Source organism: Perca fluviatilis, chromosome 21 (genome assembly GCF_010015445.1).
Source record: "Perca fluviatilis chromosome 21, GENO_Pfluv_1.0, whole genome shotgun sequence".
In the NCBI taxonomy this organism is placed as follows: domain Eukaryota; kingdom Metazoa; phylum Chordata; class Actinopteri; order Perciformes; family Percidae; genus Perca; species Perca fluviatilis.
This window is the reverse complement of record NC_053132.1, coordinates 18,237,351-18,257,232: the sequence shown is the minus strand read 5'-3', so window position 1 is coordinate 18,257,232 and position 19,882 is coordinate 18,237,351. Positions and strand designations below refer to the sequence as shown.

Here is a 19,882-nt window from a genome sequence, read left to right as displayed (position 1 = left end):
TGAGACCTCTGTTAGCGCATGGACTTGACTGTCTGCGTGGTCACATGCTGTTTACTCGTTTCCTGTTCAAATGCTCTGAAACAATTTGTATTTTTATATATATATATATATATATATATATATATATATAAAACGTAGCCTTGAGAGTATTGCCTTCTTAACTTTTAACCTTTAGCAACAAGTGTGACAAGTGATGACGTTGACACGCTAACCAAACCATCCCCCCTTGGACCACAAACTAACAGTCTTGTATAATGCATTCAATTAAATCATGTTTTGTCCTAATTAGACTGAAATAGCTTGAACTGGCACACATGGTCAAACTTCTTGCATCCTCTTGATCGATTGCAAATGACTTCATGCACTGTGTATGAACTTACACTAAGAGACAGTCTACTAGTGTGTACGTTACTAACACTAAATCAACAAAATCGTCAGAGGAAGGCAGCTCGTATCTTATATAGGATCACCACAACACACAACCAACATTCAGCTGATCTCCTGTCTCTGCTCTACACATTGCACAACACTCTTGTAAGCTGCACAATAATTCTTATATTTCAATTTCAGGTTGCTCCACTTGACAAAGAAACTCACCAATATGTTTTGCCCTACATATTTTTGATGAATCATATTACATCAAATAATTTAAGTCATCACTAAAGTACACCAGCATAAAGTGAGTATTGGCATTTGGGGATTTAAGTGTTTGCTTACTAACAGTAACCTCCAATCGATCCACAAACATAAACTGTATTCCTCGACGTGTCTAGCTCAGTGCAACAGACGCAAATATAAAGCAAAAATACGTACATTCACATAAGTCACTTTGTTTTTTTATCTAGTGTGAAAAACATTAAAGATGTGTTGTCAGTTCATACATAGAGCCACATGGAACATTTAGATGTACTAGAGAAGGGGAATCTTTATATTGTATCTGTATGCACAATCACAATTGATGATTTAAGGAATGTAATATTTAGCACATATTTGCAGACTCTCTCTGCAGATTTCTTACAGCACAGGAGCTTTTGTGTGACAAATCGTTGTTTGCAGAGCTCCAGAGAGACGTTTGTGCAGTAATTAATGTTACGTGACACCATTGCATGTGTATTTTTGGTGTCTTGTCAGCCTGTTGATCAAAATCACGTGACACCATTGCAAGTGTATGTTTGGTGTCTTGTCAGCCTGTTGATCAAAATCAATCTCATCAGTGCTGGTATGACCTGAATGTCTTCCAGCTTTGTGCCTATTCAGTAGGTTACCATAAGTGAAGAAAACTGAAGGACGCAGAAAGAATAAAGGTAAAACATTTACAGATTCAAAAGCATTATCAATTTTGGATTTTAATTGGTTTTTAAAGCAATTAAAATAGGTCTGATAATAAGAAAAATGTAGCCAAATGTCATGAAAAGAACCAAACTCAGTGCAAAGTATGATAGATTATGAGGTTGTGACCTGAGACTCAACATTATGTTTGCCTACACTGTAGCCTTCTCGCACACTTTCCATTTACAACTGCTCTCTTAAAAAAGCACATCCTCTCCCAGCAGAGACACGTGAGTGATCGCTATCACTGTGAACAGACTCACTGATGCCTCCCTCTCTGTTTTATTTTTATTTTATACAAATGCTTCAGTGCAACATGAGTTAATTGAGACCTCCCCGGACCGAGGTGATGTCTGGACCTTCTGGTGTGATGGATTGTTGCTCTCTGCTGAGGCTGAAGCCAATGCTGCTGATCGTGTTTCTGTTCGGATCTACTAACATTGTCTGTCTACATGGAAATCCTATCACAGGTTATGTCTCTGCCAGTATGTTTTTATTGTTTTATTTTTTCATGTGATAAAAAATCATGATAATTAGATTGCTTGGATTGTACGTTCATTTGTACTTTGCTTGGTGCAAAAGCCAAATGAATAACTGTAAAATGTAAATGTAGGATAATTTAAAAACTAGATATAATACAACATACACATTAAAAGTTGGAATAAATGGCTCAGAGGCTGTTATCTGTTTACCTGACTCTGATGAGGACATCAGCTATGGTTTATTTGACCAAGTCTGGGAAGCTTTCCTATTATAAAGGGAAGGTCTACTATCTTTTATTAATGTTGTAATGTTAGGTTTTTCATTCTACAATAAACCAATAATAATGTTTTAGATCCCGGTGAGTCATTTATAAATGCTACCGTTGTTTTTCCATTTTACAATCACCAATTAAAGGATAAGTTCACATTTTTTCAAGTCTATCCTAAAACAATACTCACATGTCCATATGGACATTAACAGTGTTAGCGGCCTCCGTAATTGTTTCTTCTGTCCATACTGGCTAAAAAGCATTTTTAATGGAAGAGATGGGAGTTATAGGTCTGCAGCTTTAAATGTGAGTAAAGAAGTTGTTTTCTTACAATAACCCATAAAGCCCGCAGTTAAAAATCTTATTAAGCGGTTCTTAGACTGGATGGTTATGCAGTCGTCTTGCAGAGGGAAAGAAAAAACTACAAATACCGAGAGAATTCACCAATGATAGGGGTCCTTTACTGAAATGAGGTTACAAAGTGACACGTAAAATATCTGCTTTTCTCCATACACTCCCACTAAAACATTGCCTGTATATGTTTTAGGTGTGGACCATGATTTTCGCTGTGTCAACGATTACCTGTTCACCATCAACTGCTCCCTGAGCATCGCACCATCAGAAAACTGCTCAGACAGCAACAGCTGCTACTGGCTCACTTTCACAAGCACATATAAGTGAGTTTATTTTTTTACTCACACGTATTAATAATATATGACCTTAAATGTGATTCTGATATTGTTTCATTACTGCTTTGTGCAGAAATAAGTTTGTGTGTATGCTGACAAACACCAATGGGGATTACTTCTGCTCTGTTAACACATCCAATCCGATGCCAGATGACGACTACGATAACTCTGAGCACTTTGACGATTTAGATTCTTTTCAAATCTCGCTATGCCACAACAAAACTGATGAGTCTGAAATGTGTGAAAAGCTGGATGACGAATATGCGCCTGTGACAAACAGTAAGAAACACACAGATTTTGGTCTGTTCTCATAACCAGACACACAGAACACATTTGTATATAGAAACATACTGAGGTCTACCTATTTAAAAACCTGCCTTTTGTGTACGTTTGTCTTTAATATGTCCTCCCTTCAGTTAAACCAAACGCACCGTGCTGCCTCACAGTCACCCACAACTCAAGTCAATACCACTTCACCTGGAGAAACACCTATGAGGAAGTTGGTCGGGACTCCGATCTGATGAACAACTTGAAGTATCAGCTCCATTACTACAAAAGAGGAGACAAACACAATGTGAGATTCAATGCTAAACCAGAATGGGGTGCTTGGACTTAAAGAATAACACCAGCTTTTTAGGAAACAGCTCTGGTCTGTTACAGGCCTGTTTGTGGCAGTTAAAATCTATTGGTAAATCAATAATCAATTCATGGATTAATTCTAAAACAATTAATAAAAAAAAAGGTAATTAGTGTATTGAAGGATACAACAGAGAACTGTACAAATTAGAAATTTAAAGATTAATGAAAACATTAATTGGAAAAAAAAAGACTTAATCAATGATACAAAAGCTATGTCAATTACACTTTTGCCAATGTGCCAGCGGGGTTGACCCAAACTGCAGTTAATAATCTCACACATTTCAGAGATCTTGCAGTCATTTTCCTTTTACTGGGTTTCTTCTTGTGAGGTCAGCTCCGTGCTGAGACTGAGCTGGTCATGACAAGTTGACATTAAATTAGTTTGGGATGTCTTTGTAATGACAACTTAACATTAACCAGAGTGACATTACCAGAGGATGTCTTTGTCATGACAACTTGACATAAACAGAAATTCACCTCTTTTTGTATTCATGACATGTTGACCTAATGATTATTATAATTAGATGTGCAAGATTAGAGACCAATTCTAGCACTTTTTCAGATAGATGTCTGACAGAAAATTTCACAAAACTGGGTGTCATGACACTGTTATGACAGTGTAACTAATAAATATTTTGACCTCAAGTAGTGGTACCAACTTTACCAGGTCAAAATATTTATTAGTTACACTGTCATAATGTTGTCATTACAGCAAGTCCTATCAATGATATCTTAATGACAAATACAATTGGTACCACTACTTGAGGTCAAAATATGTATTAGTTACAATGTCATAACAGTGTCATGACACCCAGTTTTGTGAAATTTCCTGTCAGACATCTATCTGAAAAAGTGCTAGAATTGGTCTCTAATCTTGCACATCTAATTATAATAATCATTAGGTCAACATGTCATGAATACAAAAAGAGGTGAATTTCTGTTTATGTCAAGTTGTCATGACAAAGACAACTTCTGGTAATATCACTTTGATTAATGTCAAGTTGTCATAATCAAGACAAGCCAAACAATGTCAACTCGTCATGACAAAAACCAAATGACACTTAATGAGAGAATTCATAAACGTTTATGACTTGTTTATAACGTTTATGACACATTCATGACAGTGTCATAATGGTTATGTCAGTACTGTCAAGTAAAGTGTTACCTTGACTTTATTTGACCCTTAGGTCTTTTTCACCGCATACACATTTTAACATTTTCAACAAAGAACATAACGATGGCTCTGTTCCACTCCAGTGTCCCAGTAAGCATGGCCGGATTAACCCTGCAAGGAGGTTCAAGTTTGCTGTTGTTCATCTACTGAACATGCCGCTAGTTTATCACTATATTAAAGTCTTTTGACACAGGACCCCTGTACCAAAAGGGCTCAGGATTAGGTAATAATGATATGTAAATAAAATAAATACAATTTATCAACAAATAAACCCCCACATTTAATCAAATGACCAATCAGTACACATGATTTGTACCATGATGATGGAAAAGACTGACAGCACTGATTCTATCTCAGTCAAAATAAAAATTAGTCACAAAGCAATTGAGAAATTGTAGATTGTAACTATGAATCTCTCTGTAGTAACATTATTAAATCATTTACCTATTGCACTTTTCTTGAATAATCGTCCTGTCATATATCCGTAACTAATAAATCGGTTTGTTTGAGCACAAATGGGCCACCGTGAAGGACACTTCTCTCCTTTGCAAAGTTTCACTACATAATAACCTGTTTATCTATCTCAGGAGTTATCGCATGAAATTAACATAGACGGCAAGAATTATTCTGTGGATGATCAGAATTTTGAACCAGACACCAAGTACACTGCCAGAGTGCGGTCAAGTCCTAATCAGGCTATTTACAAGGGACAGTGGAGCGACTGGTCTTCTGAGGTTTACTGGGAGACGGAGTCAGCTGTGAATGGTGAGTCTCTTCCATTTAGTCAGCTGATCTAAGCTTAATGAAGAGGATCTTCAACTTAAAGTCAATTTGTTGAGAAAGCAGCTATTGTAAAATAATTACTTAAAAATTACCCTTCTGCAGCTAGGCTTACAATTTTGCCGATTTAATAATTTTCTACTGCATTTTTTGTCCATACAGACCTCCCATCAAATTCATTTGTTTCTGGAGTGGTTAAGGTGCTCGTTCCCTTATTTATGATGGTGACATTCATCTTACTTTTCTGCTATGCTCCATTTAAGTAAGGTCCCCCTCCAGCTTTTGACTCCTCACACATACAATTTCTTACAAGCAATACACACTAAATATATTTATTTTTTTATTCCTCACACTTACAGGTGCCGGCAGAGTGCCTTCATCCCAACTCCAGCACCCTATTTCGACACCCTGTACAGGGACTGCCAGGGAGATTTCAAGGTAAGCTTAGCTTGTCACATACAATACTGACAATTATCTTATGAGAAATGTCCCTAAACATGACTGTGATTATAGAGCTGGGTGGTTACTCAAAAAAACACAGCAGACATGCTGAAAGCAGAGGAAACGCTCCAAATTGACACGCTAATCGAGTGCGCAGTTGCCGAGGAGGAAGAGTGTCAGCCCCACTTTCACCACCAGCTCATGGAGGGTAGCACATACAGCAATATAACTGACCCAAGCTGTGATACTTCTCTCCTGGGGATCCCGTATGCTGTGAGCACCATGGCTCCGTTGTCATCTCCAGGGAGCTCACTCCAGAGTATGACCCTCCACTCACAGAGAGGGAGCCCTACTGAAGGAGACTCAGGGTGTTGGCTGGAGCGGGACCCTCCCTGGTACTGCAATGAGTACTGCACCCTGAGCGCCTTCCAGCACAGTAGTCCAGTCACAGCAGAGCACCATGGGGGGACCATCAACAAAATCCTGCCCAACAGGGATGATCACAGCGGAGGCCATCACTGAAGCATAAGCTGATTTGTTTGTGTGTAGTAACTAGACAGTAAAATAGTGTAAAGTTGAACTTTAAATATTGTTGGGCTAACAGTTCAACTACACACATTTACACAGGGAAATGTAAGGCTTCCAAAACACTGCCAACTGCTTTAAGCTAATAACTAACTACAGTATATTCCTAATTTGAGTTATTTTTGGCTATTATAACATTAGTGGGCACCTATCCACAGCATTATGCATTAAGTTAATTATATGAAATAGTAATTCTATAACCGTTTGCTTGCATCAAATGAGTAAATGAACTGGGAACTAAGTTGTTTTAACAGACTTCAGACTTTTATGACTCAATAGGTTTGCATTGTCTGACACCAAGTTGAACTTGCTGTATATTTTACTCATTTAATAAAAAAAGCTAACATTTTGTAGAAAGTTTTATTTACGCCAACACAAACATGAACAAAGCACCATATAACCTTAAAGTCTGATACAGAAGTAAGCCTACCTGCCTTAGTCATCATGGCTATTTTTTATTTATTTCATAGCAAACACTCTGAATAACAAAAAGACAGCCAAGGCAGCAGATTCTATCATATATTACAGCATGCTGAATAGAAAACCTGGGAAAGAGAATTAAACAGAGCCATCTAGAGACACTAGTGAGATAGAACAGTATAAAAGTGCCATTCATTATACAGCAGTTGAAATACTGACAATGAAATAAGCTAATTTTACATTACATTTATGGAAAATAAAGGGGGGGAAACAATAAAGGAATATAACCTGTGAAAGAGCAATATAAAACAAAAAGACATTTTCTTCCTTGAACATTGATGACAGCCAGCTTGCATGGAGATGATGAAACTGGTAGCGAGCGGTGTCCCTTGCACCACATAAGACAATTAATGTTTAAAAGAAATAACCAGGGTGCTGAAGCACCCATCCCCTCCCAGCATTATGCGCCAACTGGCAAATAAGAACACAAAATGATAGGTCGGATGGCACAGAATGTGTGGAGTTTAAATAGAAGTCTTTAAGCAAGTCCTGATGTGAGAGGCGCACATTCATTGAGAGACTGAGCGGGGAGGTGATTCTTGTTAAACCCATTCCTTCTGCCACAGCGGAGCAAGTCTTCGCCCTTACGAAGGGGAGAATTTTTTGGCTTGTGCTCGAACTCTTTTTTCATATTCTACTCTGTTTTGGCTGGAAAGGGTAAACAAAGAAAATGCAGTTACCATGGTGCTCTGATCACTTACTCAAATCAGGAACCATTTTCAAAACTACTATAATTTTAAGCTCTGATGTAACCTCAGCCATATTGGAATTAATGCATGATTTCAAATTTATTTACAATGAGAGCGCTGCTGGCACTATGCTACAAAGCCAGCAGCGTATACAATAATTCACTTCTCATTTACACACACACACACACACACACACACACACACACACACACACACACACACACACACACACACACACACACACACACACACACACACACACACACACACACACACACACACACACACACACACACACACACACACGTCGTAGTTTCACATTTCAGTACGACGATTAAAAAAGATGAAATCCAATGTCACTCACCAGTAGATTGTGTAAGCCTCTGCTTGGGCTGGATCCTGGATATTTGGTTCATTTAGGAGTTCCTGGATACCTAATAAGATCTGTAGGATAAATAAAAAACCAAAATATTTTTTTTAAATTAGCAATTCATCAGTTTTGCATTTCCTTATAAAGGCTGCTTATATATTTGTTAGTCACTTAAGTTCTAGGTCAGTTGCTTGAACTCTCAATTTGTATTAGGTCTCAATGAATGACTCAAAACATCCCTTATTTTCCATTTAAATGCATTTCAAGTTGAATATCTGAAAACTTGCATTTATTTTCCAGATCCCAGCTTTTTCAATTTTTTCAACTATGCCAAGATAACTGAAAATACCCACATAATTATGGCCACTAAATTATTTTATTTTTTTCATGCAAAGTGATTTTTAGATTCATTTACAGATATACAGACGCCCAAGAACTAGTGGCGACGAAGGCTGACTGTGGAGTCTCCTCACTTCGGCCCACGTAGCCTTTGTCTTGGCCAAAAATTTGCACTGGAAAACAATGCAGAGACTACAGCCAACAGCCAAGTACCACGTACGTTCTGCGCAGGGCTCCAGACTGCGGCCAAAATTTTAGAGACAAAATTTTACATCCAGTCGCACATGTGCGACCAGTAAATTTTCCCCCTTTTTTTACACGTTAAACGTGGAAATTTCGGCAGCTCAGAGCGTGTAAGCACAAAGCTTATCTGTCCTCTCCTAATACATCCATGGTCCTCTCTGCATAGTGACAGAGAGCGGAGGTCCGACGCACACACACACGTGCAGAGGTGCGGACGGAGCAGACTTGTCGGCTCTGCAGTTTTGTTGAAGTCACAGTGAGTCACGGAAATGCCGATAAAGTGGTTGCAAGTGTGGTTACATTTTTTCTAAACTTCACGCAGACAGCGTTTGCTGCAATATTATATTAATATCGAGGCGAAAGCGGTCGCGGGGCTGTTGACGTTACACTTCCTGCGAGTACAATTTGGTTTATCTGCCCTGGGGACTGACTGACAGGCTGAGGTTGTAAGGCAAGGCAACTTTATCTCTACAGCACCTTTCAGCAACAAGGCAATTCAAAGTGCTTTACATGAAACATTAAAGAGCAATTAAAAACTGTCATGATGAAAATAAGACAGGCTAAACAAGAATATAAATACAAGAATAAAAGTTACAGTGAGTAAGAAATTAATTATTCAATTCAAGGTTGTAGGGCAGGTTTGGGAGGAGAGAGGGAGGGGTTTATTTTTATTTTAGTTTAGTAGCCTAAACAATGCAGGTTTAATTTTAAGTTGAATTCATTGTAATTGTAGACTGGAGACTAGAGCTGGTATATTTTTTAAATATTTGTACTGTCATGACAGCCATGGTGCTGTCGGTTTACCTTCTATGTTGCATCTTCAAAAGTGCAAAATAAACACATTGTAATTTCTATTATCAAAGTGTTTATTAGTAATACGGTGGAAATTAGTAGAAATGTGAATATTTGGTTAACATGTTGATTTACGGTGTGTTCCCCCTAAATTTTGTAGTTGCGCCCCTAAAATATTCAGTTGGGGGCCACTGTGCTCCTAGTGAAAAAAGTTAGTCTGGAGCCCTGGTTCTGCACATGCATGCAAGGAAATAACTCTACATACCAGCAGGCGGCGGTAATCTACTCGTCATTTAAAAAGGGAAATCGGATAAAAACGCTGCTATGATACCCACAACAAAGAGCGTTTGCTCCAATCAGCAGTGGCAGAACAGGACAGAGCCTATGGTCCCTCTGCTTCAAGACAGCTGACACTGGGAGATGGCTAACCAGACTGTGCCTGTCCCGGGCTGTCAGAGGATGGTTACCCGACCCGAGCCCGACGGGCCGGGCTCAGACAGATATTTAGAAATGATGTTCGGGTCAGGCTCGGTCACATCAGCGCGATATGATTGGACCTCTTGTGCGTGCCTGTGTTAAGGTGCGCTTGTTGGGTTCGGTTACTGCTCTGTCGGGCTCTGACAGAAAAATGCGGCCCGATCCGCATTCTAGCGGTCATCCGTTCCCTCTGCAAAGAAGTCACCCTGCAGTGAGGAGCAGAGGGACCGTGCAACCACTGGCTAATGTTAGTTAGCTAACGATAGCTTGCTACTTCCACCCACCTAACATGCCTTCGTGCTACACAAAAAATGAGCCGAACAATTGTTTGTCACTCTGGCAACAGCATTCTGCTTTCCGACGATGTTACAAGAGGGATTGAATGAAACATCAAGTGGTTACATTTTACTAATTTAAAGGCCGGCCGGCTAGTTTGCGTAGTTCATCTAGCACCAACCACGGTTCAAAAAGAGGTCCAACGTTACAGTCTTTATATTAAATTTCACGGCAGAACATTAACATTTGCTTACACAAATAGTTATGTCGTTGTCATTAGACTTATGTACAACGAGAGAACGTACATAAGTATCTTATGGACATATTGTGCAAAAATAGATATTCCAATCATTTGAACGTAGTGTTTTTTAGAAAAAAACATTTGACGTCATTTTTGGCCAGTTGACAGCTCTCCGGTGTATTGGATTGATCAGATGAAATAAAAAAAATAAATTAAAAAAAATGAGCCTTCTGTGTGCACTTTCACGTTGTTGGTTTGCTTTCCTCACTACCGTTTTCAAGCTGAATAGCGAATCATGTTACAATGTTGAATCAGTCGACGTGCGGCAACAGTGCGGGACACACCGCAAAAACTAGGGCTGTGATCGCTTTGGTGTGTCATGGCATTTAGAGATACAGTATGAAACCAAAGAAAGAAATAGAAGCCTTTTAAAAAACCTTTTGGAAAAGCCTTATAATGTAAATAAGGTTTGCTTGGCAATCCTAACCTGCTTTATTGTAATGGCCGGTCTCCAGTCCTTGTCCTCCTCTAGAATAGATAGGCATACTGTGCCTGATGGATACACATTTGGGTGAAAGAGTGGAGGCTCAAATTTACCTGAAAGACAAGAAAATGTTAAGTGCACTTATGTTTCGTATCCATTACAAATGTCAAGATGACAAGATGAAACAAATAACAAATGTCACTGGGCTTTTTCAGAGTATACACTGACTGAACTGTTCCACTAAAGGCAGCAACTTCGGTTGTTCACACAAGCAATGGCCTAAGGTTATTTGAATGAGACATTCAGACAACACCATCCCTGTTGCTGTATATTTGAAACTTCGTACACCCCAGTGCCCGGACGTGATTTGATTTACACAGTAGGCCAGTATCTCAAGTAGAAATGCCCCAATCATGTTTTTTTGCCACCAATACAGATTGTCGATAAGCCACATCGGCCAATACACACCCAATACAAAGGTTTCTATGCATTTTTTTTATAGCAGCCAGTATAGCTGCATTACAGTATAGGTCACTTTGACTGCTTTGTAGTGCATCAGGCTATACTGAATTTTGGTATAGGGTGCCATCTAGTGTTGACGCAATGTTAAACTGTGCATGCTACGTAGTTACGTGCTAAAAAGTAGTTTAAAAACCGTCAAATCTAATGAAGGTAAGGAAAAGAAAAAAAATGCGTAAACACGCTTTTACTTAGTCCGTTCAATCAACAGAACAGTACAAAGAACTAAGGAGCAATGCAACAGGTAACGTTAGCCTACAGCGAGTCTGAAAAAGGACAAATGAAATATGCAATGTAATTATACCATCTTATTATCATGGTCATACAGGCAGGTGCTCTCTAACGTGGTTTGAGTTACTTGCCGTTTGGGTGCTGCTCTTTCAGTCTTTTCTTTTCACTTTTGTTGTCAGCTCCGCTGGGGTGTCTCCAAGTGCCTTATTACATTTGCTGTGTTAAAATTGAAACACAAACTGCTTCAGCAATTGTTTTATCCTGTTTTGCCTTTGCGTGTAAAGGCTAGCAGGGATAAGGAGTTGGGCTAGTTAGTTTTTTCCTTGTCCCGGTTGGCACATCTGGCTGATGCAGTTGAATGAGCGTTCGTGGCCATGTTTCCATTCACTAGAGCAGTGAAGCAAAGCGTCTTATACACAATTTTCTCTCCGTTGCTGTTGTAAACTTCCAACTCCTCCGTTTCAATTGTGCTCACCAGAGTGCATCAACCTACATACAAAATAAAAAATGCTAAATTGCCCACTAGAAAGCATTATTGCTGATGTGCCGATTGCGTATTTGCGTACTTGTTGCCCCGTGTGCGCTGATGCGCTCATCTGTTGAGATTTCCGAATGCCTTCCTACAGTTGCTTAATAAAAGCGGGCTTTCCACACAAACAAACGTATGTGTCATTAGTATGAGAAAAAAAAAAAAAAGATTTTAACTATGTCGGGCTCGGACATAAATATCTTAATGCCTGTCTGGCTGGATTACTGATCTGTCGGACGCGGGCCGGGCTCGGACAGAAAAATGTGGCCCGAGCCGCACTCTAATTCGCAAGCCTTCAAACTAAATTATTATTAGTAATTACTATTTTAACAGCTGTAAACCAAGCAAATTGCTAGCTCTGAAATTAAAACAAACAGAGTCCAGAGCTGCTATCAACAGCATCTGCATGGACCGAGGTATCTCAACGAATCCTAAGGAGATCACTGCCAGTTTCCAATCCTTTTATTCAAAGCTGTATGAATCCTCCTGTAATCCTGATCCGACGCAGTGCCAAAAGTTCCTAAAAAGAGTTAAACCTGCCTCTTCTCGACCCAGAGGAGGCAGAAGAACTTTTGACCACCTAGAGTGGAACTACTTGTGGCAAGTAATGGAGGCTTGGTTTGGGAGCCAAATTCATTGACATGGTACGTACTTTGTATGCAAATTCCACAGCCATAGTCTCAACCAATGGCCTGCATTCTCAGCAATTCCCCATCGCGCGGGGCTGGAGACAGGGATGCCCGCTATTTGCGATCTCTCTTGAACCGTTAGCCCAGGCCATAAGGCAAAAAAAAAAAAAAAAAAAATGATGTAATGTCCAGATTAAATCCAATAACAACTCAAGATCGTTATTTGCAGATGATATTTTACTGTACATATCAGATCTTGAGGACTCCGTTCCAAAAATCCTTAAGATCTTTAACGAATTTGGCTCAATCTCCAGCTATAAAATCAATTGGAATAAATCTAATCTGCTCCTGTTGAACAACAAACCAGTGACATCAGCTATAAGCAGGGGTTAAATTGGGATTTGTTATGTGAGGGGGGGCTCTCCCTAGGGGGGTCTGGGGGTATGCCCCTCCCCCCCAGGAAGTTTTTTTGAAAAATAAACCGTTAAATTGCACTTTTTGTGCAAAGAAATGGAGAAATCTTACATGAGTCTTACATGATATGTGCAAAACTGCAAGGTTAAGAGCCTATACTTTGCATTGTTGTAGTATCAACAGGTATTAGGGCATTCAGCATTTACATTACTGTTAATCAGTCATCACTTGATTACACATTGTAGTACCTTGTTATGATATAAGAAGTGACCCATACAATGTGCCAAACAAAATGTGCCACATGAAGAGACAGTGCAGCATATGACAATAGCAACAGCTGAGAAGATTTTAGTCTGTGGTGACCAGGTCCACCTCACACAAACTTCCTTCTCCCAATCTCTATCTTTACTACAACACACACACACGGCACTGAGTGGGGCTCTTGGATGCGAGCCGTAGCCGGCTCGGAGACCTGCCGCTGGAGGAGACGCGACAGCAAGAACCGGTTCAACGGCTTGGTCAGCAACATGAACTCGTAGCGGCCGTTGGAGCTTCCGAGCACCAGGCTACCACTGCTGCAAACGTGGTTTTTAGCTTTAGGAGTAGGCATTTTATCTGTTAATCCCACCGACGTAGACACTTTGGCGTTATGTAGTTGACCCGCAGTGTTGAATTGTCTGCAGTTCTGGGCAGAAATATCATGTTTTCAAAAGCATCACTTTCATCAAATTTTATGAGACATATTTAGACTGCAAGCAGGCACATCCGGACAAACAAGCAGGCTTATGTGCCGGGGCTGAGCCCTGGAGAGCCCCGGCCCAATTTAACCCCTGGCTATAAGTGATACAATACCAACCCAAAGCAAAATTACATATTTGGGCTTAAAGTGTACCAGAGCCTTTCAGCTATAGGCTCTCAAGAGTGTGGATAGACCCCTCATCTACAGTCCCATGGAGAGAAATAGAGCAAAATCTCACTGGAAGTCTGAGACTGCAAGACCTCGCCTTTGCAGGTATATGTCCAAAAAAAAGTGTATGCTAGCCTATGGCCGTATTATCACCAACACATTGACCAACTTTAAACAGGTGGAGAAGCAACTTCGCTACACCAATAAGTGGCATTTGAGCACCCCAATTTGGCACAACATGCATTTAATGTCTGGTAATAAACCTTTTGTTTGTAACCAGAGTGACAGAGGTATTTATACTCTAGACCAGTTATTTAATAGGGAAGGTTTGATGAGCTTTGAGGAACTGAGAACTAGCTTTGAGATCTCTAGGACAGCCTTCTTCCCCTTATCTTTGCTTAAGGTCAGCCCTAAAATGTTGTGGAGTACCATGGGGAACCAGTCTCGAGACTCACCCAATCATTAAATGGCTTGTTGATTTGGATTGGTGTCCAGGATTTATGCAGGTATCTGTAGGAGAACTCCCAATACTAAAGAAATGGGAGAGAGAGCTGAGCCCGGAGGGGAACGTAATTAATTGGGAGACAGTTTGGGACAACATTTCCCACTGTTCCAAGAACCCAAATCACCAGCAGATCCACTTCAACATATATTATAGGACATATTGGACTCCTCAGAAGAGATACGTCTCTAAAGCCATTCCTACTCCCTATTGCACGTTCCGTCAACCTGAACAAACTGGAACTTTCCTGCACATGGTCTGGGAGTGTGAACAGGTGCATGAGTTTTGGAATAAAACAACAACATCAATAATATCTGATGTGACAGGATGTCAAATTCCTACTGACCCCGATCATTTTGTTACTTAATGACGACTCTAAAATTACATCTGCTTGGGAGACAAAAGAAAGTTTGGTTAGCTGGCTCAACCGCAAACAAGAAAATTTTAGCTCAGCGCTGGCTGGCTCCACCCCCAACCCAACTCACTTTGTATAAAACAGTGGTTGGTGTATTTTCTGGACATAGTTATACTTGAGCTCTCTACAGCAAGGATTAACCAAGCCAAGTCATCAGTATACAGCTGTGTAAAAAACAAAAAAAACTGGTACTCTGTATTAAAGCCAGGACACACCAGCCAGACAGCCAACTGTCAACAGAAAAGCCAGTCAAAATGATCAGTCTCCCCGTGTTGGTCCAAAAAGTGCCACAGAACACACCAAAGAGACGAGATGTAATACACCTCCATAACAGCAGGCGTCGCCAGTCTGTATTGTTGCCCAAAAAATGAAAACCGGCAGCTGATTGGACGAACGCGTCACATGGGTTAGTTTTCTCCGGAAATTCAAAGCCAGACTGTCATGGCGGCCGTTCAGAATACGATCTCATATTGTACTAAAATAGTTCACTGAAACATGTTTCTGAAAACGAGAAACAGGCCATGCAGTTGCTGAATTTCTCTTTATTTCAGCTCAACCAAGGTCGGTTTAAAAGATTTGTCAGATTTTGACAGCCCCTCAGATTGACGAATGCACGGGACACACCGAACAGACTTGAGTCACTGACCTCGCCAGACTGTCCAACCGACGATTTTCGGCCCTGTGTGTCCTGGCCTTTGTCGACACGGAAGTTCATGTATTGGTACGAAAAAAAAATATTGGAACATCTCTACCTTGTACACTTTCAGCCCAATAACATCATCATGGATTAACTGCCAGTTGTAGGCTTAGAGCTACTGCTTCAAGTGTGTAGTATTTTCCATTAATGATGGCATTCTATCCTTGTTTTTGTCTGTTTACGTCATGCAATTTCCTTATTGTAAAGCACTTTGTGCTGCATCTCTTGTATGAAAGGTGCTATACTGTACAAATATTAATTATAAAATGTATTATTATTACTACCGCTTTTTGCAAATCATTCAAATCAATTATGATGGCGGCGGGGATTCCACCGAGGGGAAGTGAATGAGGGCATGTTGAATGACTAATAAGACAGCCAATATGGAGGCTCGTTGCCCATCTGTCTTGAGAGGGTTGGGAGGTCCTGACTTTATCTGGGCCATTTTCAAACATTCTCATTAGGTTTTCTTTTACTAGCTTATTGTGATTGTCAGTTTGCATAATGCAAAATGTACACGAAGGAAGACACGTACTGTGGTGTGCGTCTGGCTTTGCATTTTAGATGAAGTGTTTTTTTTTTCGTGCAGAGTTTGCCATTAAGTCCATCTACTGACTGCATAATGCAGATACATTTCTACAAGAATCTACTACAGCTTAAAAACAGTGTGTAGTATTAACTATTACAGTTGTGTTTAAGTTGAGCACAGGTCAGACACATTAACTCACATTTTGGAGGTGAAGAAGGGTAGTCATCCTTGAACAACATGCGCAGTTTGAACAGGCCTCCTTCCCATGGAGTCTGAGGAGACAGAACCATTTGATTTATATTCACACAAGTTTCCACCCAAAATGACTTAAAACCTTGTCATTACCAGATTCATTTTAAAAACAGGTTTCAGGCTCATCATTGTTCAAGCTGTTACTAAGAACGATCAACTTTTTACACCTGATTTGGTCCCTGAAAATTTGGCACTCCAGTATGCACAATAGGAAATGCAAAACATTCCTCTATAGTTGTATTATGTAATATAATGTGTTTAAAACCCTTCTGCCGAAATAACATTGAGTTAGTTTACATGGACATTAGTATCCCGGTTATGAGGCTTATTCATATCCCTGCATACATGATAAATACTAGTATGCCAGTTACAGCATTCTGTTTGTGCATGTGCCTCTGAGGTTTGTTTTTAAGTTGGGAAATAGGTGTCCTGTAACCTGCCCACTACAGACTTGAATAGGTCAGCATCTGACGCATTTACCCATCTAAACTACTAAGTATATTCAACTCTTTCATTACAGAAAGACAAAACAGTTTCCTTGTCGCTCCAGAAGTGAGATGCTTTCGCTTAGGGCTGCACAATATCGTTATTTTATTATCATCATCGCAATATCAACTGGCGCAATAAACCCATCACGAAAAGCTGCGACATATCGCTAAAGACATTTAGAGATTTTTTTGTGTTAGTTGAAAGAAATGTGTTAGTTTAAAATGTTACAAATGTTTTAGTGGTGCCTTTTATTTTCAATTCAAAGTTTAATTTGTTCAATAAAAGAATATTTGAATTAAACGTTATTGCATATTCCCCACAATTGTCATACCTGCAAACTCAGAAGTTCTGAAAGTTAAGTTGCACAACTTAATGTAATGTTTGTGTATGTTTAATTTATGCCTTAGTTTGAGGTTGATATCATTTAAAAGAAAAAATCTTTAAAAACAATGGAATATGGCACTTAAATGCACTTAATGTTTAGTTTTTTGAGAGATGATATTGTAAGCAATGTAGGCAATACAAATGTTGCTTTTTTCCCTAGTTTGGGTTGTTTAAAAACGCCAAAAAAAATTATCAGATTAATCGATCGATAAAGTGTTAGATTAATCGATTACAAAAAGAATTGATAGCTGCAGCCCTAGTGACAGTTACATCTTAAAGTGCAGTCAACTGCCGATATTTTTTTTTTTGCATTAACAAAAAAAATCTGAGGATCTTTTGCGATAAGTTGCAGCCTTATGCGATATGCATGTTGCGCCACTTGATATTGAGAGAGAGAGAGAGAGAGCAGCCCTAATACATACTGTATCAAATTGAGCTGCATATTACACTGGGCCTACAATAACACAGAGCAGCCTAAAGCCATTACACATACCTTTTTAAAATGGTGCATACAATACTAAGCTATATATTTACTAAGTCATATATTTATACATCATGTTTTAATGTTAAACATGCATGCAGCAGTAAACCCTTGAAGCTTATTATTCACTGTTGATTAGTACTGAAGCACCAAAGCCCAAAAATTGTATTCAGGACAGCCCTACAAATGTGTTCCGTATGCTAGACTATAAAACATATTACCCCTTTCTTGCCAGGAATAGCACATTCCCAGTTCATAAGATTCATCGTTCCATCTGGATTTTTTGTTGGTACAGCAACAAATCCCTGAAATTGACCAGGAGAGTGTAAACAGTTAAGACATCAATGTTTACCAGAGAACTTGACGCTCAAATAGTGAAGCCAGAACAGGTGCATCTCATAAGACAACTTACAAAAGGATGGTCCTTCCGCCATGCCTTGCGCTCCTGGGCAAGCCGGCTCAATGCAATGCCTGACATGATTTGTGTACTCCTGTAATGGAAGAAAATGTCAAGTCATTTATATAAAGCCATTCCTAACCAGGTCTGACTTGGCAGCAGGGAATCACAAGCCCTTGTCCACTTTGTGAAGGTCATTGCCTTAAAAACTTGAACTGACCTTGTTATCATCCATTGTTTTTAAGAGTTGACATGATTTGTCAATTAAGTCATTTATAAAGCATTAAAGCCAAGGAGGAAGTAAGGATTTGTTAATTGATTAGCCCTTAAGCCTAAATGAAGGTGTTGCATCAGTTATATCACCCAGATAAAATTAACGTTATGATTACATACTTTAAAAATGTGACTGTCCTCACTTTTACCAACTGATTTCTTTTTTTTTTTGGTTTGTTTTAACAGAGGTGGCTATAACGTTACACCACAGTGTTGCCAGTCCTTTCAAAGTTAAATAGGAGCTCTAATTGAAACCCTCCGTTGGAATGTCTAATGATCTCTATAGAAACGATGATTTTTAAGGTAACGTTATTAAAACGAGGATTAAGCAACAAAACGGCACCAGCAATAACTACAAACTGCCCACGCAGCATTTACCAACTTTATAACAGTGGAGTTGTACGCTATATAGCCAACTTAAGATGTAATGTTAAATAGTTTTAAGCCTTACAGTATTGTTTAAAGTATCGTTTAAACTACCATGTCTAGCTAGTTCGGTAAGGGACTAACGTTAACCTCGCTAGTCAAGTTAGCCGTGGGTGATAACATTACATGTCTACAAAAAAAAAAAAAAAAATGAGAAAAGATTATGCTAACGTTACTTCTTCGGTTGCGCCTGGTGTTGAACTTAAAGGCCCCGGGAAATGAAACCATAGTGTTTAATTTCTGCCGTGTTTGTTGAGTTTTACTGTAAACTTGCAGTCAACACAAACGTCAACAAACTGACCATAAAAAAGCTAGCCATTTGATTAGCAAGCTAGCCGGTTAGCTTGCTAAGCTAGCTAACTCATGTGCGCCAGAATCATGCTATGTCCCAACAGGCACTGGCGCTGTTAGCGTCTGACACGGCCTGATGCAGCACAAAAATGCGCAATTGCACTTGATTTGAACACAATTTTGGATGACAGAAAAGTGATAACTGCATTTCTTCTAACGCTTAACGATATCTACTCTGGAATAGCAAACAGGGATGTGAAATATTCTACAGGAATCAACCAGATCATAATCCATTAAAGAATAGGGACAAAGACCGCCAGAGCTAAAAGGCGCACATTTGTGCATTGCCAAACTAGCGAGAATGGCGCAAACTGAAGCGGGTAAAATATCATAATACACGACAAAATTAACATGTTCCTTCATCAAGGTGTGCTCCTACCTTTCAGTGTGACTGCACTGGCTCTGATAATTAGGCGAAATAAATGAATCGTGCTCAAATCCCGTTAAACCTTGCAAAGTTTCCCTCCTGAAAAACCAACCGCTCGAAGACAGACACTGAAACAGGGAAGAGAAACAGTCATCCGTCGTTTACTTCCGGCTTTGTTTAAATACCGCTAAGATCCATGGATGCGCGTTTATTTTTGAGTGTGCCTCTTTAACTGACGACGATTTAGCCGTACGATTTAATCTGATTGTTTATTCGTTTCCATTTCATTCGAGCAGCATAGCTTCCACTAA

At 39.5% G+C, this 19,882-nt stretch overlaps 2 protein-coding genes across 3 annotated transcripts; one reads left to right on the top strand and one right to left on the bottom strand.

Annotated features, from left to right (window-relative positions):
* Positions 1-1,195: 1,195 nt before the first annotated feature.
* LOC120550870 (interleukin-21 receptor) lies at positions 1,196-6,737 on the top strand. Of its 2 annotated transcripts, none has more exons than XM_039787787.1 (9): positions 1,196-1,304; positions 1,640-1,814; positions 2,628-2,757; positions 2,843-3,048; positions 3,186-3,343; positions 5,170-5,347; positions 5,525-5,624; positions 5,722-5,800; positions 5,876-6,737. In XM_039787787.1, exons 2-9 carry the CDS (start codon positions 1,679-1,681, stop codon positions 6,323-6,325), a joined length of 1,437 nt encoding a protein of 478 aa, XP_039643721.1. In that variant the 5' UTR covers positions 1,196-1,304; positions 1,640-1,678; the 3' UTR covers positions 6,326-6,737. The 2 variants fall into 2 exon arrangements, with proteins under 2 accessions (XP_039643721.1, XP_039643722.1); XM_039787788.1 differs by having other exon boundaries at positions 1,199-1,304; positions 1,640-1,799.
* Positions 6,735-19,741, bottom strand: ube2ib (ubiquitin-conjugating enzyme E2Ib). The gene is made up of 7 exons (XM_039787789.1): positions 19,584-19,741; positions 18,170-18,248; positions 17,979-18,062; positions 16,351-16,423; positions 10,783-10,892; positions 7,922-8,001; positions 6,735-7,516 (listed from the first exon to the last, which is right to left on the bottom strand). Exons 2-7 carry the CDS (start codon positions 18,233-18,235, stop codon positions 7,453-7,455), a joined length of 477 nt encoding a protein of 158 aa, XP_039643723.1. The 5' UTR covers positions 18,236-18,248; positions 19,584-19,741; the 3' UTR covers positions 6,735-7,452.
* Between the last annotated feature and the right edge of the window lie 141 nt (positions 19,742-19,882).

Excerpts from the sequence above, each read along its gene's own strand:
- LOC120550870 (XM_039787787.1), top strand. The coding sequence starts at position 1,679 with ATGTCTGGACCTTCTGGTGTGATGGATTGTTGCTCTCTGCTGAGGCTG. Across the intron at positions 5,625-5,721 it reads TTCTGCTATGCTCCATTTAA|GTGCCGGCAGAGTGCCTTCA; the intron begins GTAAGGTCCCCC and ends TCACACTTACAG. Across the intron at positions 5,801-5,875 it reads ACTGCCAGGGAGATTTCAAG|AGCTGGGTGGTTACTCAAAA; the intron begins GTAAGCTTAGCT and ends CTGTGATTATAG.
- ube2ib (XM_039787789.1), bottom strand. The coding sequence starts at position 18,235 with ATGTCAGGCATTGCATTGAGCCGGCTTGCCCAGGAGCGCAAGGCATGG. Across the intron at positions 18,063-18,169 it reads GGCGGAAGGACCATCCTTTT|GGATTTGTTGCTGTACCAAC; the intron begins GTAAGTTGTCTT and ends GGTCAATTTCAG. Across the intron at positions 16,424-17,978 it reads CTATTCCTGGCAAGAAAGGG|ACTCCATGGGAAGGAGGCCT; the intron begins GTAATATGTTTT and ends CTGTCTCCTCAG.